Source organism: Anticarsia gemmatalis, chromosome 11 (assembly GCF_050436995.1).
Source record: "Anticarsia gemmatalis isolate Benzon Research Colony breed Stoneville strain chromosome 11, ilAntGemm2 primary, whole genome shotgun sequence".
Classification (NCBI taxonomy): domain Eukaryota; kingdom Metazoa; phylum Arthropoda; class Insecta; order Lepidoptera; family Erebidae; genus Anticarsia; species Anticarsia gemmatalis.
Genome location: NC_134755.1, coordinates 5,244,581 through 5,265,829, shown reverse-complemented (window position 1 = coordinate 5,265,829; position 21,249 = coordinate 5,244,581). Strand labels below are relative to the sequence as shown.

The following is a 21,249-nucleotide window of genomic DNA, read 5'->3' as shown; positions in this document are numbered from 1 at the left end:
AATCAGATTTACGTTTTTTTTATTTAGAAAATAGTCCCCTCTTATACTTTGGTATGTGTTTATCGTGCTAACAACTTTTAAAAACTAAATATTAGAAATGGTAGATCATATTTTGTATTTCTCTCGGTAAAGATAAGAAAGCGCATGGTGAATAAAAAATAATGTTTTTTAGAATTAAGTCGTTTTGAATTCATTGTGAGTAGATTTTATGTCTCCTTTTACTTTTACCAATTTAAATAAGCAGATAAATATATAAACAACTTGCAGGTGTGTGTCGTGAATAAAATATATTAGTGAGAAAAAATATTTGCAGATGTAAAAAGACAGGGTGTCCTATATTTTTTAATATAGAATTACAATCAACACATGTATATTCAATACCTGTTGTGCAGTAAGTTGGACCGAGAATACCTAAGTATGATATAATAAAGTAAGTGCATTGAACTATTGACTCTACTATGAAACTCTTAAAACTTCAAAAACATCGTTATACCATCTAGATGTGTCAAATATTACGTGAAATAATCCCTTACCTACTGGAACTAAAACATTTTCAAAGCCCTAACATCTAAGGGATACGGTCAGAAACGCTAGTGCTATAAGCAGTTTAAAGATTTCATCTATTCATAACATGACGCGTGAACTCCTTTAGCTAGTCTGGCCGTTACCATATCGGCACACTCACGGTCAATCACGGTTTTGTAGTAAGCCTTGAAATTCATTATGATTTAACATATAACTGAATTACTAACATAGAGTATAAAAATAACGATGTAATTGAAGGCTTGCACGCGTTTTACAACATAGAGACCTAATAGAGCTATTAGGTACATGAAACAACAATAATAACAGCTCATAATTTGTGTCTATTTTTCCAATTATGGATCTAGCTTAAGAAAAATTACACAAAACATATCAGGATCTTCATACTTAGTGACCTGCATCAGCAAACCTGGAGCAACTAGCGATAAACTTCTAGAATCCTGTGAAAATGTGTGTAAAGACTTTAGCAAACAAGACTTTGTAGTGATCTTATGTGGTAATAATGATAAAAACCCACTTCATTTACAATCATCTCTATATAACTGTATTGGTAGGCTATTACATACTAATGTTTTGCTATGTAGTGTAAAACGTAATAAGTTTCTAAATGAATCAAAATTAAATCAGTTACTTAACCATGTTGGCTCGCAGTTTTCCCACTGTACTTTTGTAAAATCAGATTATGAAGTACCTACTCAATTGTACAATGTTTCCATGTCAAGACACATAGTAAGGCACATACTACATGTTTACTACAATTATAAACATCAACAATATTTGCAGTCAAAGACACTAAACAATAGTAATTTATTATGTAATGCTAAAAAAATTAATGTTATTTCAGTGGGTACACAAACTGATTCATTCTGTCAACAAAATATTAGTACTTTAGATAATATTGGTGTTCAAACTGATCCTGATTCAGAGTTTTTTCGTTCCTAATAACAAATTCATAATATTTCATAACAATATACAGGGTTTAAGATCTAAACTGAATGAATTAGAAATTATTCTTTCTTTAAAAAATGTAGATGTACTATGTCTAAGTGAAACCTTTTTCAAAGATGATAACGCAGACAGCTTGAAATTGTCTGGTTACAGGGCAGCAGCACACTTTTCTAGAAGAAATAAACATAGGGGAGGAGTATGTATCTATGTAAAAAACTCCCTTTGTGCTCAGAAAATTGACTGGATTACAGAACTTTCGGTAGAACAGCACTTTGAATGTTGTGGTATTGCTATTCAAGAAATGAACTGGATCATTGTATGTCTATATAGAACACCAAACAGTAGTTTAGAAACATTTATGTATAAGCTAGAATTAATGTTATTAAAGTTAACTGTTAGATCTCGAAAGTTACACAAAAAAATATTTATTTTGGGAGATTTCAACATAGACACTTTAACTGTAAATACTAGAAGTATAGATTTCATAAACCTACTAAAAAAATACAATGTACACTTGACAATTGATAAGCCTACGAGGATTACCCATCACTCCGCTACCTGTATAGACAATATAATTACCAACCATAAAAAATGTAAATCTGAAGTTTGGGACTTAGGCCTTTCAGATCATACAGGCCAAGCTGTGATAATACCATGTAGTTTAAGCTTTAGAGAAAAATATTGGTACGTAGAAAAACGTATACTTAACAAGTATCACACTGAATTATTCTTAAAATATCTATCTCAAATAAGTTTTAGTGAAGTTTTCGAAGAGAATGACGCAAATTTAGCATACAATGAATTTAGCGAAATGTTTTGCATGTTATTTAATTTATGTTTTCCACTAGAACATATAAAAATTTGCCATAAAGCGAAAACAACATGGAAAACCAAAGGTATTGTAATCTCTAGTAAAAACAAAAGAAAACTTTACGTGCGTACTAAACTAAACAACAATCCTCCACTTAAACTTAATTATAAAAAGTACTGCAAAATATTTAAGCGAGTCACAAAACAATCTAAACAGCTTTCTAATATCAAATATGTCAATGACAGTGAAAATATCACAAAAGCAAGTTGGAACCTAATAAAAAGACAAACTCAGTCGACAAATGAAATTAGAACTACTATAGATAAAATAATTTACAATGAGAACACTATCACATCACCTGAGGATATAGCAACATCTTTCAACAATTTATACATAACTCAAAATTACAAGGTTTGCAGTCAGACAACATATACATCTGAGATAAATAATAATATAAATAGTATATTCTTATTCCCGGTAGATAGTGAAGAAATTATTACAATAGTAAGAAATTTAAAGAATAAGACTAGTACTGGTTACGATAACATTCCTATAAATATTATAAAAATAAGCATAGAATATACAGTGGATGCTCTAGTACATATAATAAATATCATGCTTGAAACAGGAGTTTATCCCGATAAATTAAAGACAGCCATTATAAAGCCACTATATAAAAAAGGCCCAAGGCACGACCTTAACAATTATAGGCCGATTGCTTTGTTGCCAGGTTTCTCAAAGATATTTGAAAAAGTAATTCATAATAGACTGAGCAATTTTTTATCTAGTAATGACATATTGAATGTCAACCAATTCGGGTTTCAAAAAAGAAAAACTACATCTCTAGCCATATTTAAACTTTTTCAGAATATATGGGATAGTATAAATAATAAACGGCGATGCTGCGCGCTGTTTCTAGATATGTCGAAAGCTTTCGACTGTGTGAAATATGATGTTTTATATAATCAGCTAGATAATATAGGTATACGAGGGATAGCATTAAAACTAATCGAATCATATCTAAGCAATCGATGGCAGGCTACAGAGATAGAATTCTACGATACTTCTACGAAAACAATGACTAAAACTCAGTCAAATTTTGAAAATATGTTATTAGGTGTACCACAAGGTAGTATCCTTGGTCCACTTTTATTCCTTATATATATCAATGAGCTCCCCAACATAACAAGACACCCATGTATCATGTACGCTGACGACGCCACTATTTTCATCTCTAATATCAACCTAAGCGATCAAGAATTCGAAAGCGAAATAAACAATACTCTATACACAGTAACAAATTGGCTTAGCACTATTAATCTCAAAGTTAACCTAACAAAAACCAAAATAATGCAATTTAGAAACTACAACACTAAATCAATATCCTTAAACATAAACGAACATGATACAAAAATAGAAGAAGTCAGTCAAATAAATTTCTTAGGGATCACACTAGATCAACACCTAAATTGGAAAGATCATCTCCATAAAATAAATAAAAAAATCTCCAGCTACTGCTACGTAATATCCATATTAATTGAAACTACATCTATTTCTATAGCTATGTCTGCTTATTTCGGTTATGTTTATCCGCTACTGACATACGGTGTAATATACTGGGCAAATTCCACCAGCATACAGTCGACATTTCTTTTGCAAAAAAAATGTTTAAGAATTATATATAATATTCAACCCACTGAGTCCCTTAGAACTGTATTTAAAGATAAGGGTCTACTTACACTTACAGGAATATATATATTAGAATTATGTCTATTTGTAAAAGGTAATACTGAAATATTTAATTTTAAGTCTAACACGAGAACAAACATAAGAAATAAATATAAATACAATATAAATTTGCCTATCATAAATAATGTTATATATCATAAGAGTACTTATATCACAGCTATTCGCGTCTTTAATCACCTTCCTGTGAGCATCAAAAGCTTAAACGGAAAGATGTTCAAAAATACTCTGAAGAGATGGCTAGTGTCACATGTTTTTTATACCCTTCGCGAGTTTTTCGAAACTGAAACAGTTTAAATAGTGTGTAACTTATTATAGTAATACAAAATATTATATTATATAAGATAGAATAATAAGTAAATGTACCCCTAAAAATTTGCAACACCCGAAATGGGTAACTGTTGAAACTATTATAATTATAATAATGTAACAACTATTGTACACAGTTTTTATGATGCAATAAATATATGTCTATGTCTATGTCTATGTCTATGTCTATGTCCGGGGATTTCAAGGCAAGATGGTAAGTTACTCTAGATTCAGAACACATTATTTTCCTGTTACCTTTTAAGATTGGTATTCAAAATAAAAGGATCGCGAGTAACATATTGATATTACGAGTATGTATATCCATTGTTTTAAAATACCACTACAGAGTTAAGCGGGTGTTTGCCAAGTGTCTTGGGTTCGATTTCCACACGTTATTATTGTAAGAATTATTGCGTTGCTTGGCGAACTTATGTCTGTCTGGTTATACTTACTTTTTACTGTAACCTAACTTATTGTCATATGACTAGCGACTATGTATAAGTAAGTAGGTATAGCTGTAGGTCAATTTACCTTGTCGTGTCTAATGATTGACAGATTGATAGACGTATACCTATACCTACTCTTATGTTTGACGTATCAAACCTGTAGCCCACCCTTGAACCCACACGCGTGAAGTCGTGTGCAGTTATAAGTACCTATCTAGATAATAGCTATAGCTTCTGTCTGTAGCGACTTCGTCCGCGTGAAAAGATTTCCCAGGTTAAAAAGTATGGTAACATAGGATAATTTTTACCCTACTATCCAGGTGGTTCTAAATTCCATCCAAGTCAGTCCAGTAGTTGTTTCGTGGAAGAATAACTAACAACATACATACATATTATTATCTAGGTTTATACATCCATCCACACTAACTTTCACTTAATGAATATTAGAAGGATTAAAATTTTACTTTTAATGTTCCATGCTCCTTAGCTCTGTAAGTTAGCAGACAGAAAAAGTTTCAACTCTAGTCTAATGACCTTCTATGAATGACGTATTAACTTAATTACTTTTTGCGCAGAAATAATTAGATATACCTACCTACCTGTAATTAAGTTGTTATAAAACTCAAACTAGTGGTATGCAGACTGGATTATATAGAGATTCCGTGATAAAAACAAGTATTGTTATTCGAACTTATGCTATAATAAATGATTTAAAAGTTTTGTTTAGTTTTTAACAGTACCTATTGTTATTTTCCGATTCGACAACCTGTGTAGTTTAATGTACCTACTTAATTATTGTACCTACTTTATCAATTACAAATGCTAATTGATGTGATGTGATGTGAATGTGATTTAATAGTATTTTTAGACTGAACACAGGCGGATAAAAACTTTCACCAAAATAAATAAAAAAATATCTATAATTAAATATCACGGAAATATTTAGGTATTGCTATTCTTAAAACAAGTTCTGTTTGGTCAAACCGCAAATATTTTGCCATGACTAAAAATATACATCGCTAATTACGTAAACCGCCATTTCGAAAGTAATCCGAATTAATTAGAGAAATCTAGTGCAAAAATCGAATAATGAATAACATCATCAAAAATCCTTGGTTGGTGAGGAAATTACGTTCTTAATAAGTTTTTACATTTATATTTGCTTGTTCTTATGTTTCCACTTGGATAGGTACTCCACGTTATACATCCTTATGCAGGTAGGTTTGGATATCCAAAAACGAATTACAGCGATGAGGCTGGACGTGCTGAAACGGTCTAGATTTTGCTGGAGCGCCATACAGCTCCTATTGAGCCGTCCTTGCTATCCGTGTGAGAGAAATACCACCACAATAAAGGGATAATTTGTGCTTCATTTTTAAAATATACCTACTTACATTACCTACAATTAAAGTTCATAAGCTGCATAGCGTGACTTCTGGTGGTCATCCAAACTGGATGATCATCAGTTTTCAACATTTTATATTTCAACAGGTAGGTAGGTACTAGGAGCTTGATGCGACCAGTCCTAAACATTTTTATGATTTACTAGATATTGGCCACGTATCAACCCGGAGGTCGAAGCTGTGCCAAACACGTAGTAATAGCTTGTAGAATGTAGATAGGTAGTATGTACCTAGGTACCTATTACATACATACATTACATTCATATATAGCTATGATAACTTATTTAAATGGTGCGTAAATAATATTAAGTTAAATAAAAATTAGGTTCTATTATTTATACAAGGAACGCTATAAAATAAAACTAGGTAGATAGGTAGGTCAACTACGCTAAGGAATACTAAGCGTAAATTTTGGCAGAGAACCTTTGGAGGTTCACGTACACATTGCCTTTGATGACTTTGAACTATTGAACTCTAAGGTGCGTCTTTTATTGACAAGTAAGGCAATATAATACCATACCGGAAACCTGTAACCTTCAACGAGGCACACTTAAACTTATTTGACTTCCTATTTTGTAACAACGCATCTCTTATTCTCAAGTTTATGGCCGCCAATTTCCAGCAATTAGTAAGTACCTACCACCAGATTTCGGACTATTAGTATGTAGGTACCTACCTACCTACCTATTGAGATTTTTTATATAAAATTTACGAAACAAATGCCTGACCAGGAAATCGAACCGAAAACCTCGTGATTATGTCCCAGACAGTGCTACTGTTGCTGTAAATACAGACGGGTCTTTATTATTCAAATATCGAAATATACTGAGTACGGTAACAGAAAATGGAAAGTGTCGAACTCTTTGTCGTTTCAAGGCGTAATTTAAATTCTAATGGCATTCGCAGTTCATCAGCCTATAGAATATAATGCTCTTTGTATTCAGTAGGTATTTGAAAAACAAAAGCCCGCATGAACCTGGCAAGTGGGTAGGTATTCCATTAAAATATTTTCCTTAAAATTAACAAATTTTGTGAAAGAGAGCTACGTATCTATGTACCTACCTATAGGTGCTTTCTAAGTAAGTAGGTAGTTTTTTCGCATCGACGAGTTTATTATGAACAACTAATCACTACTTGCTTATTAATGTTATACTGGGTAGGTATCGCGTATTAGGTAGGTAGGTACGCGTGAACCAATCATTTCGGCAGATTCAAGCTATTGTTAGATAACATCTGTACCTACTTATAATATCTTAAATAAATATGGTAAAAATGATGATAATTAGTTCCTTTTGTGGAGAATAAAATACATATAGGTACTTATGTCAGACATGATTTTTGTTGTCATCTGTAACAAACATATTCTAGACTTAACTCCAGAATATACCGACAATAGTAGGTACTATAACGGTTACACAATAACATTAGCATAGACAGCTTACATGTCATGATACCTACATGAAAATGTTCATACATAATATTGAATTGTTTAAATAAAAAAATAAGAAGACTATACTTGCACAATGCAGTCTAGTGTACCTAGTTTATAGTCCAAAGGAAGGAAAATCAACATTTCAATAATTATAAAAATGCATTTATTATTTTAATAAATAATTGTTACACTTAAAACTATAAATAGGAACTTATTTAGTTTCATTAATTTGAAGTTTCAATAGTTTAAATTTGCCTACATATTTTTTTACTTCTTCTTTAGGGTATGGTTTCATGGCTATACAAGTAGGTATGTTTTCAGGCTGTTCAATCCATAGTTTATGTGATATAAAATTTTCTTTTAGTTTTGCTGCTACTTTGTTTAAAGATGCTTCATCAGGTACCTGGAAACATGACACACTATAAAACAAACAGCAAGATATTTACTAAGTTCAAGAATAATTCAATTTTTTATTCAGTATTTACTCAGATACATAAGAAATACAGATATAAATGTTTTCAACACATTCATCAACGTCTCACAATAGTTATTGCTTACTGTAATACTGAGTAAGAACTGAACTGTTATGGTCCCCGCACCACTACGTCCACACTATTTCATTTAATTATAACTGTTACGTCCATAGTGATGAGAGAAAGTCAACATTATTTTTATAATTCCAATTCATACCTCTAAAACCACTTTGTGCATATTGTCCATATCATTTAGATATTGTATAGTGTGTTCATCATCCTTGTACAAGTGTAACACCGCTGTAGAAGCATGACACGCCTGAGCAACAACCGCTCCAATTGACCACCCTAATTCCTTCAGTAAATCTGTTCTTAACAGAATATACTGAACGATTGTATTCGTCATTTTAGAAATAGCAAGTTGAGAAAAGCTTTGAATTTAGAAAATTCTGAATGCACAAGAGTGTGTTTATAAGTAAACTAGTTAGAGGACGATTAGTTTATTGGAATCAAGTGGTATAATGGAAGCCCTTAGCATAATAACAATAAGTAAAAGAGTATTACAGAACAGCAGTTAGTAACTAACCTTAAAAACTAAAACGTCAACAAATCTACAAAATATCAGCTGGTCAAATTTCAACAGTAAGGACGATATTCTCGTAACTTCTACTTATTTATTGAAAGATAGAATATTTATTTGTTTGCGAAAAAAATGGTAAAAATATATTGATTCAACATATTATGTATGATTATTATGTAATTATTTCAAAATAAATACATCTATTTATGAAGTTTATGTTTTATCTATCGCAATTTCTGAACTCACAGTGTCATATCAAGTTGCTGTCACTTGTCTGGCCGGCGGTGTTGTTTTGTTTGACAGTTAAATCTCGTGAAACGCTTTTCGAAAAAGCAATCTTGTATCTGAACACAAATTGAACTAATTGGCGTTATTTTTTATTTACTGCATTTTCGTTTCGTTTGACAATGGCTTCTGGGCTCGAGAACTATGTGAATCAAACAGTGTCTGTGATAACTTCAGATGGCCGGAACTTCATTGGAACGTTAAAAGGTTTTGACCAGACAATAAATATAATATTAGACGAATCCCATGAGCGTGTGTTCTCATCATCGACTGGTGTGGCGCAGGTTGTTCTTGGACTCCACATAATTCGAGGCGATAATGTTGCAATCGTCGGACAAATTGATGAATCTATTGATAGCAGATTAGACCTTGGTAACATTAAAGCAGAGCCTTTGGGATCTATTGTACACTAGTCTATTTTAAGGATAATATGTAATAAATAAGTTTCATATACCAGTCATGTGTTTCTTTTCAATACAAAAACATTCACTAGTTGGTAAGTAAAATATGAAGTTATCTGAAAAGTAATTCCCAGTAATTGACTGAGTTAACTGGTTGTAGAACTCCTTATCTCAGAGAGCATGACTGTTGATGTGGTGTCTGACCTCTCACTGGCCAAGTTTGTTATCTGTCCTACCAGCCTATGTAAGATCTGTGCAGGTTGTGCACATGCATGGACCCTGCAAACAGTGTCCTGCACAGTGTAGTTGATTATTATGGAACTGGCCACCATGATTTTTGTCTTTTATATAATTTCATAATTACGTTATAAAAAAAAAATATTATAATTAGATATTGGATACCTCAAATTCCAAGTCATACCCATGGATATGTTATAAATTTAGCGGTAGCACCTTGTGTGGTTCAAGTGAGTCTTGAGCTTGCAAATATTCTAAAAATCATAAGGCCTGTCAAGGTATATTAAACAAATAATTGGTAAATTGTGACACAAAACCTTATCCAAAAATCAAAACTACAAAGTAATGTCAACATAAAACTTTTATTTCATTATTTACAAATTCATTGTTGAAATATTTACATACAATAATTTCTTATGTACACATCTCCAATGCTTAACAGCATTTCAGGTTCAGATACTACCACTAATATTTTAATTTTGTAACAATGCACAGTAATTAATATAACTAGGCAACTATGAGTGACAATATTAATTAGAGTAAATTTATGTGCTGAAATTGGGTGTCAAAATTGCAGCGTACATTTTTAAATACCTACTGATGTCAAGAGAGCGGTTTGCGCCGCGACAGGGACCACTACAAACAATACACGCAAGACAAAGACAGGAGACACTGGAACATTACCTTTAGTTATGTAATGGTTGAGGTCTACAGTGGCGGTCTCTTGTCTCTGTCGCGATGCAAACTGCCACCTTTAAGCACTATGAACTTCTGCCTTGTCAATTACAAAAGTGTATAAAAATTCTTATTATACCACAAAATTTTGCTACTTCTTTGTGTGTACTTTTGTCACTACATCATCTGAACATTGCTAAAAGCAATCAATTGCCCATTATCTTGATACGAATTTATTATTCTAGTGCATATTTGGTAACCATAAACAATACAAACAGCCATAAAATACTCATCAAGCTTCTTCACAGCTCTATCACATTTATTGTGTCCTAATCATCTAAAATACTAGAACTAGGTACCTAATCATTTAGGACGCGTTTAGGAATAATCGTTATTGCTTGATGTTTGTCCCATCAATATTATCTCTTGATGCCTGAAATGAAAAAAGAAACCAATAAGGGAACTTACACAATAAGATTACATGCAAATTTTGATGACATCAATTTGAAACATATGGGCATGATGCACTTAACTAAACAGGATACTTCTAAACACATAATTTACTTAACAACACTTGGGATCTTAAAACTAAATAATAATATTTTACAGTAAATATTACTAACTGTACAACTTATTTTGTGAACATATTGAAATTTTACAAATTATACAAAACTGTTTTACAATCTAACCAAGATAAAAGATACATATAAGGTAAGAGCTAGTTAGTTACTGATTGAAGATGGATAGGAACTGTACTTATTTAATATACTAGTTAAATATTAATTTTAAAGTTCTAACTATGTGTTGTATCATCTTAATACAGTTTCTACTGTATCACTTTGATTGCTTGAGGACATTATTATCAAAGTACTACAAAACTATGGAGATAAATATGGGTTTTATAAAATACCTTGACTTATTTGCCATCTGCTTTAGTTATTTCAATGGATATTCCTTGACTGAAATTAATTATAATCCATTCGAAAATGTAAAAATGCATAATAAAAAAACTGCTACGAATTACTTTTTAGAAACTTGGCAGACAACTTGCAGGCATTGAGCCAATTCTTTGAATATTAGACTGAATCTATTTTAATTTAATTTCTCTCATATAGACTAGGTTTGTTCCTTTCTTAATAACTAAAGCTTTCTAAAGCAAATTTAATGCAATATCATTGTCAAAAAAAATATTTTTCGGAAAGTCAATACTTATTTGTTTTCTTACTTTATTCATGAGCAAACAATGACGCAAATAACTAGAAACTAGATCAACAGATCAAATTAGTAATTAATTTATTATGTATAGAGTAAGTCTTTTTTTATAGTAGGCAACATTTTGCAAGTGGTCTATTGGTATTACCAACCTTTGCAATGTAGACAATATTTTTTCATATAGAAGCTTTGATATCCTGACACTGGGGTATGTGAAATCTCAGTTGTAGATGCGATGTAAACAAACCATAGCTTATATTTATTTAACTGATGATTTAGAAGCATGGTTTTGATGAATCTTGCCAAATTACCTTTGCATCTTTTCCTTGTACTTCTGTGTATTATATGTTCGGAAAAACTGCTTTCCGTATTCGAAGGTTGCGATCATAATCGCGCAGGCGGGTGCTACTTTGAATATTCTAGGTAGGAGACCTGTAAAGAGACCCCTAAACCCGTGGCTCGCGTATATAGTCCGAGCAATCTCCTTCATATTCGAGGCCCTCTGTTGAACTTTATTACCATCTGAAACAGTAACAAAATCAACAAAAACAGAAGTAGTTAGTAGGCCGATAATGAGCAGATAAGTTGTGGAGTGTGGTGATAGATATCGGCCAGTGAAATTACTATAGAAATAAATTTAAAATTTGAGACCAAAATTTTAAAATATTGAGCCAAGTCATTCCAAAGCGCAGGTTGGTTAATTTTGTTACTATTACTTTTGCTAGCATGATTTTGAAAACAGCCAATATGCATGAACAAATTAGAATATTAATATGCAGATTTTTTTGTAAATAAGAGACAAGCAGTCACTACATCAATTAGCTCAGAAAGAAAATGAGGTAGATAGACTAATGTTATGACTTTCAGTGATTCACTAGCAGAATGTTTACTAGCTGAAAACAATTAGTATAGCTGAGTGCAGAAAATTGCTTAAACTAGAATTGTTGAACATTCATTCTTTACCCCACATGGAAGAATGGTATTAGTAAGAAAAAAGTAAGCATATCTGAAACATATTTCTGATGAAGACAAATTATTAGATCAATTATAACAAGAGATATGTTTATTGTTATTGTAACAATGTTTAAAGAAATATCAAGTAATGTAGGGCTACCCTATTGTTATTGTGACGTTTAAAAAAGTTTAAAATCCCTGTTTCAAGCATAAGAGTAGCGAAAAGCTAACAAAATATTAATCGGACATTGCGCACCTGTGTATATTTCCTTTTCTCCTAATTCAATTTGTTGGTGTGTTTTCACCACGTCAAACGGAAGGGTCACGAAGGCCGCAATCTGAAACAACAAACAATCTAATCTGTATCTTATCTGTACACAAATAAAATTCAAAATACGTTTGTAAGAAAGACGGGTGAACCAATAACTGTGTCAGACGTGAAACAAACAAGATTAACACCTTTTGTCTTTAGGCGACATCTATTTTTGTACCAAGGAAATGGATCTGTTAATGCTAATCAGTGTCTTCTTCTTAATACGAAGCAGTCTTATCTCGCAGAGACTTAAAAACATACAAACAATGGACAAAAGTGCAGTCTAATCCGAAATAACTATAAATGGTTCAAATAAAAATTTAACCGAAAACAGACAATCAGACCCGTACTCACTTTGTGGATTATAATTTTTTTCTAGTGTGGGTAATGAACCAGCGACTGCCCGCGTGTTGGTAGCGTGGACATGAAGGTGATCACGCACATTTTCAACGATGATGCGACTGTTTTCCGGCCGGTATGAGTGGACCATAACATCATTAGATGATGCATTTAGTTTCCTAGCGTGATGATTCAGTTCAATTGCCATAGATACATCGGAAGTTCGGAAGTTGTTATTTGACTAGGTACTTAGACGTGGATGTGTAACACATGCAGGATGAATGACTGTGCTCAATATTTATGATCAGATTACTGTAGATAATAATATAGACCTACATTTTCCTGATTGAGGTAGGTAAGTAATAAATAGGTTCCTTTTCAAACATTTATCTGTACAATATACGACCGAAACATGGGAGGTTTATAGGGATCGTTGCAAGTGGCGTTATTTCATTTCTGCTAGCGCCTAAGGAAAAACGATGTGATTTTATGGAATACAGCCTTGTCAATCATAGTTCCGTATAACAAATATGTTGAATTTTCCTATGCATTAATAATAAGGAACTTCAATTTAAAAAAGTAATTTCTAAGAAACCACAGGAAAGTTATTCAATAACAATTAGGTAAGAATCATAATAACCTGATTCATTGACAACTTGACAAGTGAAAGGTTAAAAAACCCAGTTCCATCCTACCATCCTTATAAATATAGTGATGTCATTCATAACAACACTATATGTAGGTACCATTGTAAAATTGTTGAACATATTAAGATGAATCAGACAGATAATATATTAAGTACGGATATAAATCTTTAGAAAGGGGGCCAAAATCGTCACCAACTACGCCACAATTTAGTTTTATTATTGGAAAAGGACCAAACACTAAATTTACATGACTATAAACCTCAATTGATCAATGCCCCCCCAGTCATAAGTCTCACAAATGTCTTAGATAACTTAGATAAAGCCTTAGTAACACGTATCGTGTTATCTGCTCCGATATCTGTATTGTTTTTTACTGCTCGGATATAACTGATAAGAGTATGTTTTAGTTGCCCATAAACTTGTTGCCCTACATACTCGTAGTACAATTTGTGGATGCTTTTCAGATATTTTCTCTCCGAGTTTCTAGTGTTTGGACTACATTCGAGCAAGTATTTCAGCCAACAACTGCTGGGTGACAAATATGGGTATGCTTATGCTTATGGGTATTTTGCTATCAAATTAAGTATCACTTATTAAGTAGGTACCAGGTACCTACTCTCTGAATATTTTTATAAGCTGTAAAAGCATCAATAAAATTAAGATATTGAACAAAGGAATCTAAGATTTTGTATGTCCATATCCTTATGTAGGTACCTTTGTCAGTATGTACCTACTTACATACTGACAAAGGATCTTTATCCAGAAAAGGAACAACAAATGGACTTTTTGAAATATTTGTTTTGAATAAAATCTATACTAATATAATAAAGCTGAAGAGATTGTTTGTTTGTTTGTTTGAACACGCTAATCTCAGGAACTACTGGTCCGATTTGAAAAATTCTTTCAGTGTTAGAAAGCCCATTTATCGAGGAAGGCTATAGGCTATATAACATCACGCTACGGTCGTTAGGAGCGGAGTAGCAACGAAAAATGTTACAAAAATGGGGAAAATTTTGACCCATTCTCTTAAGTGACGCAAGCGAAGTTGCGCGGGTCAGCTAGTTATTTATACTTACGCTGCCAGCAACAGATCCACAGAAGAAATTAAACAAAAATGTATTCTTTTCCGAGTCTGGTTTATTAAATGCCTTCTTTGTTGATTCAAATGTCGTCCAATATATACCTGTAAGTATAACAAAGAACGATATGAATCACACATTTGTAATTTGGCAAATATTTCCGCTTTTGTAAATTTCGCCAGTCATGTTTATTTATAAAGAGCCTGAAAAACTGATGCTTCCGTGAAACTGAGGTCTTTGTCCATCAATGAACTACATTCTGTTATATTTATAACTAAGAGCTAATATTCTGAACATTATGAATCCTTACATTTTTTTTAAGTATTGGAAGGAAATATGATGGCAAAGGAAATGCATTATACATTTTTCCTTCCTTTAACTTTTTTTTTGCAAACAACAAAAGGACAATAGTGGCAAAGGAAATACAACATTCTTCCTATATGGTATTAACCGTTTTGAAGTGTATATTTACCTGAGAATGGTACATCTCTTAACAAAGTAGATCCTAATCCACGAAAGACTCCTCTGTAACCTTCGTTTTTGACAACCATACGTAAAGCTGTAGTAATTTCTGAAAACAAAAAATTTACACTGTCATACTTTCATGCTAATTATGAATAAAAAAATTCAAAATCATCTAGATACTAATTACTTGGTATATAACAATATCGAATATTCCTTTGTAATAACAATAATGTAATCCAGTAAACATAACTTTAAATGTGATGAACATCATTTGTTTTTCACTACTCTCTTGAGAAAGTAAAATAAATTTATCGCTAAACAAGTTTTCTTCAAGAAAACATTGCAAACTTCTTATCTAGGTAATAAATAATAGCTTCAATAGCAATAACTTGAAACTGTGAAAACTGCTATATCATTTCATATGTAGTCACAGTATCAACAATATGGAAATGATGCAATACTGAACACCTATTTCTTAATCATATTTTCTATTAGATAACTAGATCATGTACTATGATTATCATACAGTAGGTACAGATTTTAGTAACATGGGTAGTGAATGATGATGATGATGATGAGCAGATTTTTTGCATGATATTAAGACACACTTCTGAGCAAAGGTCTTATTTAATGTATTGGCATATTATTCTGTTACTATTACAATAAGTATAAAGTCATTGTAGGGTAGTCAATAACAATCTTGTACTAATGGTAAAGGAAAACATAGTGATGCAATCTTGCATGAATAAGGGTTCTTAAACTCATGTAAAGTCCTTGCTTGGTGAAACTGGAGGAATCAAGGCCTAATTCATTTCTCTTTTCAGGAAGAAACCTTTGCCAAGCAGTGGACATAAATAAACTTAAATTGTCATTTTTAAGTACAATTTCTATTTAATTTGGTACATAGAATTTGTTAGACATACCTGCATAAGTTAACTTTTTGGACTGCATCTTAGTTCTAATAAGTTCTAGGGGGCTGACTATGGTAACTGCTATTGTTCTGGCGGTTGCTCCTGATATCAATGGTATCCACATTGGCTGACCCACTGTAAATAAAAACAGAAACAATGGAGAATATTGATCAAGACAATACTAACTGAACTCCTGAATTGAAAAATGTATCATGCAGAACAAATAAAATTAACTGAAAGATATTTAAAGCAGATGGAACACAGTTTCTTTAAAGATTACACTTAACTATTACTTATTTAAAATAAAGAAAGTATGGTTAAAAATCTTAATTTTTTTTAAATTATTGTAATTAACTAGTATTAAGACTAGTGTCCTTTTTGGGGAAATAAGTAAAACAGTTTCCTATAAGAATCAAGTAAGTATTATAATATTCAATCCATTTAAGTACATGCATTATGTATAAGCCAAATCTCTTGTCAAAACATCATCTTCATAATAATAATCTCATATTCAACTAAACAAAGACTTATCTGACTGTCTGTATTTATTTTGTTAAAAAATAAACATCCTTTGTTTACATTAGGCACTTGAGAAATAATACAGATAAAAACCTGTATGACCTAATGACATTTTGATACCATTTGTTTTTATTTTTGAGAAGATAATAGTATTTTTCAAAGATTATTTCAGTTAAGGAAGTTTTTTTTGGATTTTTGAGTGTAGCTGCTTCTACAAAATTTTATTTAAAAATTATAACATGTAGGTATGAAGTTCAGAAACCAATGATTTTTTTTTCTATAAATTAAATTCCCTTTACAAGTAGAAAACATAACAAACAGGAAATCTTTCTATATAGACAATGTCAAGGGCGATAGTTAGTTCATGTTAAACTATGTAAATGAAAACAATTGGGCAGGGATTAATAGAATTCTGATCACTTCCTTTATAAGTTAACAAAGTCAAACTTTTTAAATGAAGGATTTTGATAAGTATTTTTTTGTAGCCTTTATTATTGTCCGTCTATAATCATTATTAATTCTGGTCAAGACACAATGAGGAAGTAGTTTTGAACACTTATGTATCAAAGATAAGATTTACAATATGTATGTCATTCATATTTCAAAGTAATTGGATTATACTTTTATAGAAATCTGTATAACAAGTCCAAATTATTGACACCCTATTTCACAAATCCCCAGATCACTTAGCTACATAACCATTTAAGTTTAAAACGTCTGCAACTAACCCCTATACTAAATCTTATTATAAACAAAGCAATAGATTTTTGCAACAGTAATTAATCATTTGGTACTGAAAACACAAGGATGATCTCTTTGCTACATTTGTATTGGCAATATTGAAATCATCTCCTAACATGACTCCTAAATGAAGGAAAAGTGAGTGAAATCAGACATCTAGTACAAATGCTAATATAATGAATCCCTTTTAGTAAAAACCTGTTATGTCATAAGTATTATGTTGGCAAAACTGCAACCTTGAATTCAAGGTAACAGATGTAAACAACTTTGAAAGATCTATGTATGTATGTGTACTTGCATGAATTTATACATTTTTGTATGTGTGTTGCGATAGTCTATTGTTATTTATAAATAATTGGTTATTAAATCAATGTTTAATGTTAGTAAGAAATAAATTGCATAAGTATTAAAAAATATCTAATAAGTTTTTAGTATTCTAAAAGGTATTTATTCCTTGTTTGAGTTGATGTTGTAAGAAGTGAAAGTTGATATGACATTTTACTTATAGACATATGAATATTCAAGTTATGTAATGGACCAAGATCCCAGAGCTGCCAGACCTACGTCATTTTAGCAAAGCTGAAATTTTGAGGATTGTTAGTATAAAGGGTCTGTTAAGAGGTATGCACATCCACTACCTTGAAAGCGGGGCCGTTTCTGAGGTAGCGCGGAGTGAAGGTGCGTAAAAAACGACCCAACCTACGTTATAGTAGCAAAGTTGGTTTTCAGATATGTTATTAATGATATTATGTAGAATTAAAATTGACTATTGCCAGACCGTTTCCCGGGGCCATTACTTCTGCCAGACGCCTTAAATGTTATTAAAAAATGAGGTCAACTACGTCATAGTAGCAAGCCTAAATTTTATATATGTTATTAAAGGCACAATTTTAAGACCCCCTGTATGCGGACAGACCATTCCGCAGTTCCCTTCGTCCCCTAGACGCCATTAAACTTTCCCTATGAGTGCGAGAGTAAGAGCATTAATAATACGCATAAATGAAAAACAATTGAATTAAAAAAATAAAAATTGAAAAATTATTGAATACTAGCTGACCCGCGCATCTTTGCTTGCGTCACTTAAGAGAAATAGGTCAAAATGTTACATAAACGGGTTATGTAACATTTTTCACTGGTACTCTGCTCCTATTGGTCGTAGCGTGATGATATATAGCTTATAGCTTTTCTCAATAAATAGGCTATCCAACAGTAACATATTTTTTTATTCGCACCAGTAGTTCCTGAGATTAGCGCGTTCACACAAACAAACAAACTTCTCAGCTTTATAAAATTAGTATAGATTAAAAGTACTTGGAATGTTTAGGAAGATAAGTAACATTATTTTGGGAATTATTTTAAAAATAGATATGGTTTACACTATTCACAAAAATTATGAAAAAAAAATTGTAGTCATTCATCATCATCATCATTATCTGAGCTCTTACTTCCCTCATCAAATTGAATATTTATCATCTCCACCATCGTCTTCATTGTTACTTGAATTCTCTGTAAAAAAAAATGTAGGTAATGATGTTGAAAACAGTTACAAGTAGGTATATTGAAATAATTTATAGTTAAAATAAAATACCTAATTCGTTTTCAAGTGATTCGCTTACGAAACTTGGCAATTGGTCACCATCAAACCACTTAAAATGATAATGGTTATCCTTTAGAACCCACCCTTTATTTGCTGGGCTTAAAATGCTAGGACGCTTTATATGAGCATTACTCCAGACACCCGCAATATAATTTGCTCGTCGAAATTGTTGAAGCAATTCAGATTTACAAGGAGGTAAGTTTTCAACATCATTACCTACATTTTTTTTTACAGAGAATTCAAGTAACAATGAAGACGATGGTGGAGATGATAAATATTCAATTTGATGAGGGAAGTAAGAGCTCAGATAATGATGATGATGATGAATGACTACAATTTTTTTTTCATAATTTTTGTGAATAGTGTAAACCATATCTATTTTTAAAATAATTCCCAAAATAATGTTACTTATCTTCCTAAACATTCCAAGTACTTTTAATCTATACTAATTTTATAAAGCTGAGAAGTTTGTTTGTTTGTGTGAACGCGCTAATCTCAGGAACTACTGGTGCGAATAAAAAAATATGTTACTGTTGGATAGCCTATTTATTGAGAAAAGCTATAAGCTATATATCATCACGCTACGACCAATAGGAGCAGAGTACCAGTGAAAAATGTTACATAACCCGTTTATGTAACATTTTGACCTATTTCTCTTAAGTGACGCAAGCAAAGATGCGCGGGTCAGCTAGTATTCAATAATTTTTCAATTTTTATTTTTTTAATTCAATTGTTTTTCATTTATGCGTATGAATAATGCTCTTAATCTCGCACTCATAGGGAAAGTTTAATGGCGTCTAGGGGACGAAGGGCCCTGCGGAATGGTCTGTCCGCATACAGGTGGTCTTAAAATTGTGCCTTTAATAACATATATAAAATTTAGGCTTGCTACTATGACGTAGTTGACCTCATTTTTTAATAACATTTAAGGCGTCTGGCAGAAGTAATGGCCCCGGGAAACGGTCTGGCAATAGTCAATTTTAATTCTACATAATATTATTAATAACATATCTGAAAACCAACTTTGCTACTATAACGTAGGTTGGGTCGTTTTTTACGCACCTTCACTCCGCGCTACCTCAGAAACGGCCCCGCTTTCAAGGTAGTGGATGTGCATACCTCTTAACAGACCCTATATACTAACAATCCTCAAAATTTCAGCTTTGCTAAAATGACGTAGGTCTGGCAGCTCTGGGATCTTACTCTAAAATGAATGTTTATATTGGCAGTAATAAATGTGAAATATTTCCAGGCTTAGCTTGTCAGAATATAAACATTGATAAGTACAATGCTTGTTTTAATACCAAGGTAGTACCTATACGTAATGAAACATAACAATAACAAATATTTCCTTTCACATTAAAATATGTAAACAATTTCAGTACTTACTGTCTTTGGTAGAATTATTATAATATGTTTTCATCCTAACTCTCAATTGTTCATAAGATACAAAGTAAATAACAGTACATGGAACAGCTAGAACTAGAGTAGGACTTAGACCAGACCATAACGCTGGAACACCTTCAATCTTCGCTATTTTATAAAATGCGTCCTGAAACCATACAAATCTTCTAGAGAAATCTGTTACATAAAATAGCTGATTATATACTACTGTTATATCAAGAAATAAAGTAAAGAAAACTTACAAATGTGCCATGAAAGTGCAAACGTGGTCGTGGTATCCACGCTGAGTCTCCACAGGGACATAGGTGTTCCATAAGACCATTGCAATAGAGGTAACATTTATTCGAGAGTAATGCCTTTTGCTGAGCTTGTAACCTGATTTTCACTACATCCAGAGGAGTCACTGTAAACACCACACATTGTTCTTAATTTTCCACTTCCGCATAACTCCTAAAGAAAAACATTAGACAAATTATGACTTACTGAACAACGAGGTTATAAGGGCACCGGAACATGCCGATGCCATTTGTTGGAAAGGGGTAATTCGAAACTGAGGGTCATCTTCACGAATCATCATGGCATCGGCTTCTTTTCTAACAATTAATTATAATCAAACACGACACACATCCGGATCGAAACGATATTTACACTACACTTCGGTAGCAAACCAATGTTTTTTTACGACTGACTGTCAGATGATTATGTCACTGTCAGTTATGTCAAAATATTCCATTCATAGACTTCAAAGACAATTCTATAAATAGGCTGTCGCTGAATTA

General features: G+C 32.1%; 3 protein-coding genes across 4 annotated transcripts; 1 reads left to right on the top strand and 2 right to left on the bottom strand.

Annotated features, from left to right (window-relative positions):
• Positions 1 to 7,778: 7,778 nt before the first annotated feature.
• On the bottom strand, positions 7,779 to 8,720 carry LOC142976554 (putative peptidyl-tRNA hydrolase PTRHD1). The gene is made up of 2 exons (XM_076119985.1): positions 8,329 to 8,720; positions 7,779 to 8,041 (listed from the first exon to the last, which is right to left on the bottom strand). Exons 1-2 carry the CDS (start codon positions 8,515 to 8,517, stop codon positions 7,850 to 7,852), a joined length of 381 nt encoding a protein of 126 aa, XP_075976100.1. The 5' UTR covers positions 8,518 to 8,720; the 3' UTR covers positions 7,779 to 7,849.
• A 232-nt stretch (positions 8,721 to 8,952) lies between these two features.
• Positions 8,953 to 9,432, top strand: LOC142976508 (U6 snRNA-associated Sm-like protein LSm8). The gene has a single exon (XM_076119917.1). It carries the CDS (start codon positions 9,099 to 9,101, stop codon positions 9,387 to 9,389), a length of 291 nt encoding a protein of 96 aa, XP_075976032.1. The 5' UTR covers positions 8,953 to 9,098; the 3' UTR covers positions 9,390 to 9,432.
• A 525-nt stretch (positions 9,433 to 9,957) lies between these two features.
• On the bottom strand, positions 9,958 to 21,153 carry LOC142976630 (solute carrier family 25 protein Shawn-like). 2 transcript variants are annotated; one of them, XM_076120101.1, is made up of 9 exons: positions 20,954 to 21,153; positions 20,713 to 20,873; positions 20,456 to 20,618; positions 16,222 to 16,344; positions 15,306 to 15,404; positions 14,831 to 14,937; positions 12,712 to 12,793; positions 11,813 to 12,023; positions 9,958 to 10,722 (listed from the first exon to the last, which is right to left on the bottom strand). In XM_076120101.1, the coding sequence occupies exons 1-9, from the start codon at positions 21,045 to 21,047 to the stop codon at positions 10,668 to 10,670; spliced, it is 1,095 nt and encodes a 364-aa protein (XP_075976216.1). In that variant the 5' UTR covers positions 21,048 to 21,153; the 3' UTR covers positions 9,958 to 10,667. The 2 variants fall into 2 exon arrangements, with proteins under 2 accessions (XP_075976216.1, XP_075976217.1); XM_076120102.1 differs by having other exon boundaries at positions 11,813 to 12,011.
• Positions 21,154 to 21,249: the final 96 nt, after the last annotated feature.

What these genes read in the sequence shown, in the direction of transcription:
- LOC142976554 (XM_076119985.1), bottom strand. Translation starts at nt 8,517, where the DNA reads ATGACGAATACAATCGTTCAGTATATTCTGTTAAGAACAGATTTACTG. An exon ending in TGCACAAAGTGGTTTTAGAG is followed by an intron (nt 8,042 to 8,328) that starts GTATGAATTGGA and finishes TCATGTTTCCAG; the next exon opens with GTACCTGATGAAGCATCTTT.
- LOC142976630 (XM_076120101.1), bottom strand. Translation starts at nt 21,047, where the DNA reads ATGATGATTCGTGAAGATGACCCTCAGTTTCGAATTACCCCTTTCCAA. An exon ending in CAAAAAGTTAACTTATGCAG is followed by an intron (nt 15,405 to 16,221) that starts GTATGTCTAACA and finishes TTTTGTTTTCAG; the next exon opens with AAATTACTACAGCTTTACGT. An exon ending in GTGGATCTGTTGCTGGCAGC is followed by an intron (nt 12,794 to 14,830) that starts GTAAGTATAAAT and finishes TTGTTGTTTCAG; the next exon opens with ATTGCGGCCTTCGTGACCCT.
- LOC142976508 (XM_076119917.1), top strand. Translation starts at nt 9,099, where the DNA reads ATGGCTTCTGGGCTCGAGAACTATGTGAATCAAACAGTGTCTGTGATA.